Raw genomic sequence first — 12366 nt, forward strand, 5'->3', positions numbered from 1 at the left:
ATGAAGGGGAGATGTTAGGAATGAATGGATAAGAGAGAAAATGAGTTCTTCTGCTTCAGCTCAACCTCCTGCAATGCCAGCTTGGCCTTCAGGTCATCCACCTGAGGGGGAGAGAGTGAGGGAATGAATGAGTGAATGAAAGGGGTCAGGAGGGATTGAGAGAGTTAGGGATGGATAAGAGAGAAAATGAGTTCTTCTGCTTCAGCTCCACCTCCTGCGACGCCAGCTTCGCCTTCAGGTCATCCACCTGGGGAGGGGGGGGGGAAAAGGTGAATGAGACAGAAATAAAGCTTGGCCTTCAGATCAACAACCTCAGTTCAGTCCAGTTCAGTTTCATCTAAAATGTCACATACACAATGTCACATGAAAATCTCAGATTTTTACACTATCAATGCCTTCAGGTTGTCCACCTGAGAGAAAAGAGTGAGTGAACGAGGGACTGAATGAGTGAATGAAGTTAGTGCTTCAGCTCCACCTCCTGGGACGCCAGCTTAGCCTTCAGGTCATCCACCTGGGGGGAGAGAGTGAGGGAATGAATGAGTGAATGAAAGGGGGCGGGAGGGATTGAGAGAGTTAGGGATGGATGAGAGAGAATGAGTTCTTCAGCTTCAGCTCCACCTCCTGGGACGCAAGCTTGGCCTTCAGGTCATCCACCTGGGGAGGGGGGGAACGAGAGATTTACGAATGGATAAAAATGAGTTCTTATGCTTCAGCTCCACCTCCTGATTGACCTTATTTGTTTGTAGAAGATGAGGAAGAAGACACAGAGCAAAAGCGTTTTGTTTCCTTCTGCGAAGATGCACATAAAGCTTAACCTTCAGGTCATCCACTTGGGAGAAGAGAGTGAGGGAATGAGGGAATGAATGAGTGAATACAGACTTCAGCTCCACCTCCTGGGATGCCAGCTTGGCCTTCAGGTCATCCACCTAAGGGGGGAGGGGGGGAGAAAGGAGTGAGTGAATGAGGGAATGAATGAGTGAATGAAGTAAATCATGCATCTTGTGGGGTCATGTGGCATAACAGCAGAGTGTTCGGCTTGGAACCAAGCGGCCCCGGTTTGAATCCTGCCATGTCACCGATCTTGTGTACTTAGGAAAGACACTTTATACGACTTTCCTGGATGGAGGCCTGGCAAACCCCATCTTTCTATTAGCCACAAAAGGCAGCAAAATCTTCGTTGAAGGCAACTTACTCCTATACAAAGTTGTTGCTGATCACTGATAAAAATCAAGTCAAATGACTCCTTAAAAGTTTTACTGCAACTTAATTGTTTTCTTTGCCTTTCTTCACCTTCAAGGTCTTGATTAGATGAGATACATCACATCAAGTTTGGGTGGCCTTACACGGAAGGCCTGGCATTTTCAGACAAAAGTAAAGATTGACTGCAGCTGTACCTGTGCTGCAGTACTCTGCAGCTTCTGCAGCCCGTTCTCCAGGCGTTCCATCTTGCCCTGCAGCTCCCTGCCCTTCTGGTTTTAAGGACTGTGTTTTGGGTGGCCTTAGAAGGCCAGAAATTTCAGACAAAAGTAAATAAGATACTCTGCAGTCGTACCTGTGCTGCAGTACTCTGCAGCTTCTGCAGCCCGTTCTCCAGGCGTTCCATCTTGCCCTGCAGCTCCTTGCCCTTCTTGCGCAGCAGGTTCTGGTACAGGATGATCTGCTCCAGGAAGGACTTGGGCGTGGTGTAGTTGTAGCGGCGCTCGTTCTGCAGGTACACGCGGGACATCTCGTTCACGCTGGTGTGCACGTACGCCATGAACTCAGCTACAGAAGACTTCACCTCGTTCTGGAACAGATTAAGTTTCAGGTTTAGAAATTAGAAGACTGTGTTTTAATTTGAAACACCTACATGCGTTACAGAAGGTTGGTCAGTATCAAGGATGAACCAGTGGCTGATAGCTGCAGATATTATATGCACCATCATAATGATAATTCCTATATATAGCTCTGTTCCTTGCTTCAACTTTTTTCTGGTAAAATAGTGTACAAGACTACAACAACAAATTTCTCCTCTGGCCTCTTAGTGTCACTGACAAAAGGTTGTGGATGCTACCTGTAACGTTTGACCGTTTCCAAAATCATATCCAGTTGCTTGAGTGACTGTTTTTTGGCGTATCTTTTACATGGATGTCTAACCTTCATCGACGTACAAGACTACAACATTTGCTGCACAAAGCTGGGAAGACTGGTTGAACTTACAGGGATTAAGTGTCAGGGATAAAGCAGTTGCTGATAGACCTCATATTATAATATTCTTTATTTCTCGTTCAGTCTGCTGCTTTAGCTTTTTTTCTGAAGCTGAGAAGACTGGTTGTACTTACAGGTATTCCCTCGGTCTCTCCCAGGAACCTGTTGCTGACGGATCTGAGAGCCTCCTGAGGCCACTCGTGGAACCAGTCGATACAGGTGCAGTTCACCACGGCGGGGAACTTACGGCTGCGCACACGCAGGGTGGTGCCAACGGGGGAGAAACACAGAACAACCTGCAGGGAGAGAGGAGTTTGTTCTTAAAATTCTTAATCTTAAATATATTTAACTTTAAATATTAATAATAAAATTTCTGTAATTTTAAAATTGTACATTTGTAAATGATGCCATTGTATATCTGACTGTTTCTCTAAGGGTTTCTGATCCTCCATGAAATTTGTTCTTTTTTGTCGTACTGACGGAGGAAAAGCACAGCACAACCTGGGGAGGGAAGAGTTCTTTTGTTAAACGTATCCAATGGAACACTTTATATTCGTGATGCAGGTGCAGTTCACCACGGTGGGGAACTTACGGCTACGCACACGCAGGGTGGTGCCAACAGGGGAGAAGCACAGAACAACCTGGGGGAGGGGGGAGACAAATTTGTTTTCTTAATCTTTTCTTAAAGGTATCCAATGCAATTTCAGGACAGAACAAACGTACTGTAAATCACGTTCTATTCGCGGTAGCAAAATTGGTCTGAGAAAAATGGACACATGTATGGGACTATATTTTCGCGGTGGTGGCAGGTGCAGAAGAAAGAAAGTTGGTGAACTATCTATTTGCCACAATGATAAATTTGCAGTACAGAAGTGGCTGCAAAAACCACAAATTTAAAAGTAGCACGAATATAAACTTTATTCACATTAATCTGGAGGAGAAAATCAGTCTGATATTGACATTTACTGCCATTTTTCAGCACATTTTGGTTATCATTTCATGTGTGAAAACATGCTACGTATGTAGCTCTTCTAATTGTTTAATCCTACCTTGAGGTTTTTCCTGACTCTGTCGATGAAGAATTTCCAGCAGTTTTCCCTGGAGTCCAGCAGACCCATGCCCTTCACTTCATTACGGACACCTAAAATGCAGGAAAATAGGCAAATGTAGGACAATACATTGTACACCAGGGCTCAAAGTTCATTTTTGGGAATAGGTGCACTGATACACCCAACCTCAAAAATTGGGTGCACAAAATTTCAGCAAATATATGTTTCATTTCTAAAGAAAAGTGACTTTATTATTTTTCTGACACTTAGAATATGCTGTATAGTACTATGCATCTAACATAAATAAAACTATGAAAATATTTGGGTGCACTTGTGCACCCACTAAAAAAATTTGGGTACACCAAGGTGCATATGCACCCAGCATTTCAAGGGCTGTACATTGTAATATAACTTATCGATATCATATACATTTTTCAACCACAAGTTTCCAAATTAGTTTCATAGTTCGTTCCTCCAGATCTGTTCAACACTCCTTAATACCAAGAATTTAGTTGCTAATATGACACAAATGGCTACATTGGCTGTGCAGAATTTCAGTGTTGTTACACTCTTACATGTGTCAATCCCTTGATTGCTACAGTGGCACAAAACTCAGCAGCTGAATGAGCAATCTACTATACTGTGTACTGTGCATACATTTTTTTCACTAACTCTATGACATTTCCACTAATTAAAGTCATCATTGTGACAGGTCTATCTGTCTGTGGGTGCTTTACAATGAAGGACACACATCTGTACATTATGAATGTTACAGCAAGGCTGAGTGGCTGGCTACAAATTTGCTACACCTCCTACCCAGCTACCAGCTACAGCAATCACCTCTGAGACAATACATACATTGTAAATAAGCTCCTCTGTTTAAGTCTTTGGAAGAGAGCATGCAGAAATGTTAACATTTATTAGAAACCATACTTCAAACATTATCTTGGGCTAAAGCTAGCTCATCTGAAATATCTCAGTCTCTTATGTAGTTAGCAAACATGATTTCAGCACCAAGGACAAGGACAATATGTAGCTTATTTGAAAGGTTTCAGTAGATTGTTCATTGAAGATAGCAAACATAGTTTCAGCACCAAGGACAGGGACCAAGATCTAATATACCTTAAACATGGTCATGTGCTAAGGCTAGCTTATCTAAAAGATTTCAGTGGATTGTTTTATGTAGATGGCAAAAATTATTTCAGCACCAAGAACAGGTACAAGGATAGTGCTATCAGTATTTAATACACTTCAAACAGGGTCATGTGCTTATCTGAAAGATTTCAATTACTGTAGATTGTCTTAGATAGACAGCAAACATGATATCAGCACTAGGGACAGGGACAATGGAACCAATCTTGTTATCTTTTTCAAAAATGGGCCTGTGCTAAGGCTAGTAGATTGTCTTATGTAGATAGCAAACATGATTTCAGCACCAGGGACAGGGACAATAACAATGTCATCAATCTAATATGTTAATGCTTAGATTTGACAAGACACACTGAGAAGTCTTCTAACCTCCTATGATGTTTTCGACCTCATCATCCGGCAGCAGCTCGGCGATCTCTCCGGTGGACAGCAGATCGTTGATGAGCACGAGGAAACGTTCGTCCGGGACTTGGGCGTCCGTCATCAGGAACATGGTCCCGATGTTCTTCAGACCTGCCTTGATGTACAGGGCTCCAATGTCCAGCTGCATGGGAAACAAGAATTCACAGATTTTAGACCCCCATGAAACCTTCTTGTCTACAAGACAAGAATTCAGACATTTCAGACCTCTATGAAACCGGTGCAAAAGCTGAATTGCATAGAGTGCTAGCTTTGTAACCTGAAGGTCGTGAGAACAAACCCAGGCCAGGTCATACCAAAGACTTTAAAAATGGAACATACTTTCTCTGCTTAGCACTCAGCATCTATGAGAAAGAGTATGGGAAGGTCAAACACAAAACACTATCAGCAAGCGAGCCCCCTGCTGTAGTGCTTGCACAACTGTGTGGCCCAATGACTTTTCCAAAAACATATCCAGTTGCTTGAGTAACTGCTTTTTAGCATATCATTTTACCTGGATGTCTAACCTTCACCGACGTAGAAGAGGTACTTTCTTTGGAAAGGAAGAAACAGCAAAAACACTATATTTTCCTTCTGAGGAGGTAAGCATGAATGACCCACCTTGAGATCAGGGATGCCGTAGCCCTTCCTGAGGGTGATCTGGAAGACCTCCAGGCTGCTGATGAAGGCAGCCAGACGGGACAGACTCTGCTTGCCACTGCCTCCCACTCCCACCAGCAGGGCGTTACCTCGTGGTGACTCCAGGATACGGTTGATACGGCATCTACGGGAATAGGGAATAATTAAGACTGGGTTTAACCTAGATTCTGATTTACAGAAGCTAAAAAGAAAATTTTTAAAGAAAAAATAGAAACTAAAACTGTAATTTATTTCATTTAAACAAGGATTCAATCTTTCATATTATATAGAAAGAAAGACTAAGGAGTTTTTTTGCAATTCAAACAATTCTGTAGTGCACTGTTAGTAATACACTGGAAATTCATATTCCAGAGGTCCCCATAACCACTATGAAATAATACCATTATTTTCAAGACTGGTATATATGTTGCACCATTGTGATCTACAATTATGCAATACAAACAGGTGACTAAAAACCAGCCCAAACATTTTAAGATTTGCAGTGCTACAAGATCTTAGACCTTAAGTTCTTCTTTGCCTACAGAATGGCAGTACTACAAGTATGTTATATGAACCGGTTTACCTGTTATCCACACACAAACAAACAAACAAACAGACTCACATGTGCTGCATGGCGTCCTCGAACAGCACCAGGTTCATGGCAGCGTTGATTTCGTTGTAGTTGTCGAGCGCCTCGGTCAGCAGCTTGTTTAGCTCATCCCAGGACGGCACAGGCATGTACTTGGGGTCACCGATACCCGTGGCAAAGTGGCAGTACATGTTCGGCTGTCTCTTGATGTCGTCCTCATTCATGTCCTGCAAAATTTTACCATGGCAATGGGGTTACTTTTACTGCAAACTGTTTGATCAGGTTGCTTAATAATTATTCAGTTTATTGCAAATTCCTGCCCAAAAGGCTAATAATGCATATAAGTTATAACAAGCCTTGGAAAACATTGAAACATGGTACAAAATAACTGGTCTGAAGTCATCATCATTTTACATCAAAGCTATAGTATTTTTTGTATCATTCCCTTTCTTCACAGACTTTTTGCTATCCTGTAGACATAGAGGCACCACACAATCATTATAATATTATACAGTGCAAACAAAACAGCATGTACGCTATCAGGCCAAATAAAGTGACACTGAATTCTATTGACCAATGGGTTAGTGACTACAAACCTATTGCAGTGTGAAAAAATATGGCATACAATTGCCTTAAAAATAATGGACATTTTTCCTGCGTGCAGGCTGTGCACATGTCATGACCACTATTTATTAATTATTTCTCTAGTGACATTTGAATGCGTGGCAGCTTGCTAGCAGCAAGTGCAGTGGATGACCCAATATAAGTGTACCTCTTCAGTCACTCCCTTTACACATTCAGCAATACAGGGGGAAAAACAATGATCTTCGATGTCAACATTTGCAACATTAGAGAGAACGCAAAAAGGCAATATTCATAGATGTACAACAAATCTAGTAGAATATTCAAATTTGCATTGGATCTCTCTACTAGAAAATGGAAAGAACACTAAATCTAGGACCTGGTGTTATACCCTATGAAAAAATTGTTTTAGAACAAGACCAATTCTGGGTGTTATACATTTTGTACATGTGGTTACATGTTTAACTTTGATACTTTAAACTTCTTTTGGAACAAGAACACTTCTAGGTGCTACTATACATGACATTGTATATATATACCTGCCTACTGATATTTTAAAGACGTCATCATTTGGGCAAACCTTTAAGTCATGTACGTACCTCAAAGTACTTCTTGGCATAGTCGACCTGGAGCTTGGCGAAGGCCTCCATGTCCTTGTCTTCGATGAGTTTGTCCCCGTAGACTCTGGAGGCCTCGTGTAGCCAGAGTCTGACCAGGTCCAGAGGTGCCTTCACACAGTCTGGCATGGAGAACAACATGCCCTGGGGGAGGGGGGGGGGTAGGAGAAAAGTCTGTCTTAAATTTCATTGATAAAGGACAATGTTTCACACAATTTGTTGTTTTTTTACTCTACAAAAACAACAGCAACAGCAAGATTCTTTTCAGGGAACAAAATAACTCTTCCCTTGTCTACCTAACAGGTAAAATGCTGCAATTTAGTTTGCTTCTAAGTTTTTGACTGTCATCTGATCTTTTTTCAGTGTTTGTCAGCAGAGCTAGCACTTTGGCTTGAGTATGTTAGGCAAGGTGTAACAAGTTGTTCAGTGGAATATAGCTAGCTGCCGCCGCCCTGTGTGCCTGCAAAGCTGGTGTGTTAAGCCAAAGGGCAGTTATACCAGCTATTCAGATACCCTAGCTGTACTAAGGTCTTTTATACCACAGCTACATGTATACCAATCAATAAACATTCAAACAAAGATGCAGCTTTAATTCCCACCTGGAAGATGTTGGACAGGTCCCTCAGGTTGAAAACATAGTGGAACTTGATGGCGGTCGGCAGGAAGGAGGCGGTGATTTTGGAGTGCAATCCAAGCGCTGCATTGACCAACGTTCCGGCAGCCTTCTGTACCGAGTTGGCAAAACCTGGTGACAAGGTGATCTTGTGGTTAGAGTAATTCTGAACGTTATGGGTTCTAATCCCTAGCAGGCCCCAATGTTCTGCCCTTGGGAAAGGCACTACATTTTGTATTTTCTCACTCAACCAAATTACAGGTTAAGATGAGTACATCCAATCATATTGTGGAACGCTCTTCCACCTGACACATGGGCAGCTCCATCATTGTTCTCCTTAAAAACTAAAGCCTCCTTTAAAACTGAACCTCCCTTGAGGATCTGTTTTCCGTTCAAGTCAGTACCTAAAATTCTCCACTTAACAAATATACTGTAACAGTTACAATCTTATTTGTAGCACTGCCAGGCTAAATGCAAAGTATGACATGTGTCAATTATTATGTGAATAACCAACTGTGTGTAACTATTTCTTCGCCGGGCTAGTCCTTGACAATAGCTTTATGCATGCTAGTTAGGCAGTCTTGTCTGTACATGTTGTAATTTCTGAACGAATAAATAAATAACCGAATTTAAAATCAAACAAACCGTTCTGTGTAAGATGCTGCGCCAGGATCTGTGTGTAGATGTGCTGCAGCGCGTCCAGCCCGGGGAAACTGAGCGCGAAGACGCAGAAGTGTCGCTGCAGCCGAGGGTTGATGGTGAAGCTTCCAGCCGTGGGGTTCATGCAGGCCACGTACTGGCAGTTGTGCACGTCTTTTAGACTCAGCTTAACACGGTCATACCAGTGGCTGTAGTCCATGTGCTGGCGGATCAAGGTGTGTGGCTAGAGAAAGGGGAAACGACAAAATTTCATGTAACGATCATGAAAGTTCATCTTCAGGTTTAAGGCTTGACCCGGTCGTACCAGCGGCTGTAGTCCATGTGTCGTCGGATTAGCGTGTGTGGCTATAGGGGAGGGGAAACAACGTCAAATATCAATGTGTGTGTGTGTGTGTGTGTGTGTGTGTGTATAACAATCATGAAAGTTCATCTTCAGGCTAGGCTTTTGAGCAATTAACAACATGTGAGGTAATGTAATTCTGAAGACTGTACGATTACTGTCACAGTAATAAACCTGTTTTATCTTTCCAATCAAGTTATAAATTATTACAGTGTCAAAAACAATGGCTGTCAAAAACAATGGCTAACAACAAAACAGTGCCTCACAGTTCACAGAAAGCACAACTGACCTGCACAGTGAAGTAGGTGTCCACCTCCGGCATGTTCATGTCATCGATGAAGTAGATGAGTCTCTTGTTGCCGGGTGGGCCATAGTTACGGCCGGCCTTCTTCTCCAGAGGCTTCTCTAGTACAGCTGTAGAGGGGGGGGGGAGAAAAGAGATCAAGCATGAGATTATGTCTACCAGATACCTTTGACCCAGTGTTGACATCACACTTCAAAGAAGCCACATGACAAGCCTCACTGGGTCAGTCTACTGAGGAAGACCAGAGTGACTGGTCAAAAGCTCTAGGTGAGAGAACTTTTTGTGTTGGATTGAAAGTTTTAACTTTAAGCATGAGTTTATGTTGTTGATGAAGTAGATGAGTCTCTTGTTGCCGGGTGGGCCATAGTTACAGCCAGCCTTCTTTTCCAGAGGCTTCTCAAGAACAGCTGTGGGGGAGGTTTTGTTAATAAAATCTTTAGACACACAGGCTTCGTTGTTAACAGAAATATTATAATAGACCAAAGACTAAGGTCCATTTTTTACCATTTTGCAAAAATAAGCAAATTCATATTTGGCAGGGATGACATTTTTGTTATCCTGCCCGCAATTGTTCAATAACTTCAAGTGTTTGTGACTTGATTTTTATGACATTATGATGATATAACTGTTTTCTGACAATTTCATCTACTTATTGTGGGAGAGGAACGGTTATGGGGCACTGTAACAGAAGCTTTGTTGTCTTACTGATTATCCTTGTAAAAACTTCTAAAAAAACTCTCAAACTTAGATCATATAATATCACTGACAGGGAAAAGACATCACAAAACAAAAAATGGAAGCATAAGTCACGTACTTTGCAGCATAGCAGATGTTGTGTAGAAGTTGAACGGAACGTTGGCCACCATGTAGTCCTCGCTGAGGCTGTTGAGCTTGTCACCGACCAGTACAGACTTGCCGAGGCCAGCGTTCCCGACCAGCATGACCGGGCGCCGGTTCACCATCAGCATGTCCATGAAGTACCGGATACGCGTGGTTTCTGCCGTATGCACAAGGACAGCCTGCACATGGGGAGACAAACGTTAGGCAACAGTCATTAATGAAAGTTTTGTTTTTTTATGTAGATTTAACTTTTCTTAGAGCTTTTCAATGGCAGTATATGTACTAATGACTTTTCAGTAACAACTTGGAAGGAAACAGTTTTTTTTTCATTTAAAAAATATACCAGACAAGTTAAAAGATCTATTTTTGTAAGTTACAGCTTAATATTTATCTATTTGTTAGAATTGCAAACATAACAGCTTAATATGAGCATTTGGATAAATTCTGAAAAATTGGAAAAAAGTCTCTGGCACACAATTGTGCTAATGTGGGAGGGATGTAAACATGTAGAAAATATCCTTGCAATCCTCTTCATTTGTATTTGTCTAATTCGACAGTAGCCAAGGTATTGAAAGGAATGAGCCCCAAGCTATCCCAACTGTGGAATAATTAAGACTAAAGGCAAGATGAGAAGAGACATTAAGAGACAGCTGACCTGTAGCGGGATGTCCGGGTCCAGCTCGAACTTGGCCACCTTGTCCTGCCAGGGGAGGAACTTCTTCGTCTCGGGGTCGATGAAGTAGTCGAACACGGTGCCCTGCGAGGGGAACTTCACCGTCTTAAACTCCGTGGCCCACCATTTACTGAACTCCACACGATAGTCTGTCAGCTACGGGAGAGAGAGAGAAATGTCCGTGAGTAGTTTCATCAGGTTGGTAAGATACTGAGTAAAGAGACAAGCAAGTCTTTTATTCAGCCGACGTTTCGCACGTTTGGGAACGCATTGTAGACACATTTCCCTGTAATCCAATCACGCATATGTGTAAATCTCTGCTGCAATGCAATGTGAACCAGTCAGAATTGCTCTGAGGAAGGTGACAGATGGTCACCGAAACAAAGTCTTAATAAAAGACTTGGTTGTGTAACAAGAGTCTCTTTGCTCACTGTTTAAAGCTATCTATTGACAATGCCCCTACTGTACTTGGTGACAGTGAGTTCCACTCTGCGATAGTTCTAGGAAAGAACAAGTTTTTTAACACCTAAATCCTGAAGGCAATGACCCACCTGGTCCTGGAACAACGACCCTCCAAAAGCCCAGACGGCCGCGAAGACAAAGTAGAGCTCGTACAGTTCCTTGTTGCAGTCAGGTGGAGTGTTCTCAGGTGTGAGCAGACACTCCAGCAGGTGGCACAACATCTGCACCATGCTCATCTCTGGGATTGGGATGATCTTCTTAAACCTAAAGGCAAAAGCATGGCAAAACTTAATAACAGGCCTCAAGCATTTATCAACTTATCATTTCTTACTGTTCAAAAGTTTTTGACCAATTCTAAATGATTATTGTACCATTAATATTAATAACAATTCTTAATTGGAAAGGAAACCTTTGGTCATCTATTTATTCAATTTAATTAATTATCAATGTACATTTGTGCTTTGCTTGCTCTATTTTTTATGTGTTCAAATCTAGTGATTCAGAGCAGTGGGTGGGTGACTATGAACCAAACTAGGCACCCCTGTGCTGCATGAAATTGGCTAAGCTAACTACTATAATTAGTAAGTACTAACTAAACGCTAACAGTGTAGCAGGCTAACTCTATGTCAGCCACCACTACCACACCACTGGTACCTGCTTTGCCTGATCCTTTAGTTGTATCAAGTAGCAGATGGAAACGTCAGTCATAAACATCAGTAAAGTTACAAGCCTTAAAACACATCTAGACCCATGGATGCCATAAATGCTCTAAGAACTTACTACATCATGTACTGTCTAAAACAGACGATATTGTTGTACATTGTACTCTTTCATGAAACATTTCTACATTTGTACATTGCACTTCAGAAACCCTTAATGATTAAAGAGTTTCAATCTGTATAAGGACCTATATCGATATTATGTACTGTCCGTATAACACGGCCATTTGGCATAACACACCAGCTTCATAGGCAATGGAGCGACTACAGCTGGCTACAGTACACTGAACGATCTGTTAACCTTTAGACAAGACTTATCATAGGTTTGAACAGATTACTCATGTTAGTACATACCTGCCCTTCATGACCTCCAGACACGTTGGCAGGTACTTGTCAAACAGGATGGTGAGGTTTGCTCGCTCTGACTGGACCTCCCGCGTGTCGATCCAGCTCGTAACCACACTACGGGGAAATAAACATTTAAAATCTTAGTTCTTGAACTTTACATAAACCTTGATTCCTAATCCGGATCCACTCAATTCTC

General features: G+C 42.1%; 1 protein-coding gene across 1 annotated transcript in view; it reads right to left on the reverse strand.

Annotated features, from left to right (window-relative positions):
* The window catches only part of LOC109462636 (dynein beta chain, ciliary-like), a 73562-nt gene that overhangs the window by 21840 nt on the left and 39356 nt on the right, over window positions 1-12366 (reverse strand). The window contains 14 exon segments of the mRNA XM_019759199.1: window positions 1553-1786; window positions 2322-2483; window positions 3237-3328; window positions 4755-4929; window positions 5406-5568; window positions 6046-6239; window positions 7194-7355; window positions 7811-7956; window positions 8470-8707; window positions 9114-9238; window positions 9943-10147; window positions 10624-10797; window positions 11193-11367; window positions 12177-12284. Of these exon segments, the coding sequence (XP_019614758.1) occupies window positions 1553-1786; window positions 2322-2483; window positions 3237-3328; window positions 4755-4929; window positions 5406-5568; window positions 6046-6239; window positions 7194-7355; window positions 7811-7956; window positions 8470-8707; window positions 9114-9238; window positions 9943-10147; window positions 10624-10797; window positions 11193-11367; window positions 12177-12284 (2353 nt within the window).

Source organism: Branchiostoma belcheri, unplaced genomic scaffold, assembly GCF_001625305.1.
Source record: "Branchiostoma belcheri isolate BF01 breed outbred unplaced genomic scaffold, Haploidv18h27 scaffold12, whole genome shotgun sequence".
In the NCBI taxonomy this organism is placed as follows: domain Eukaryota; kingdom Metazoa; phylum Chordata; class Leptocardii; order Amphioxiformes; family Branchiostomatidae; genus Branchiostoma; species Branchiostoma belcheri.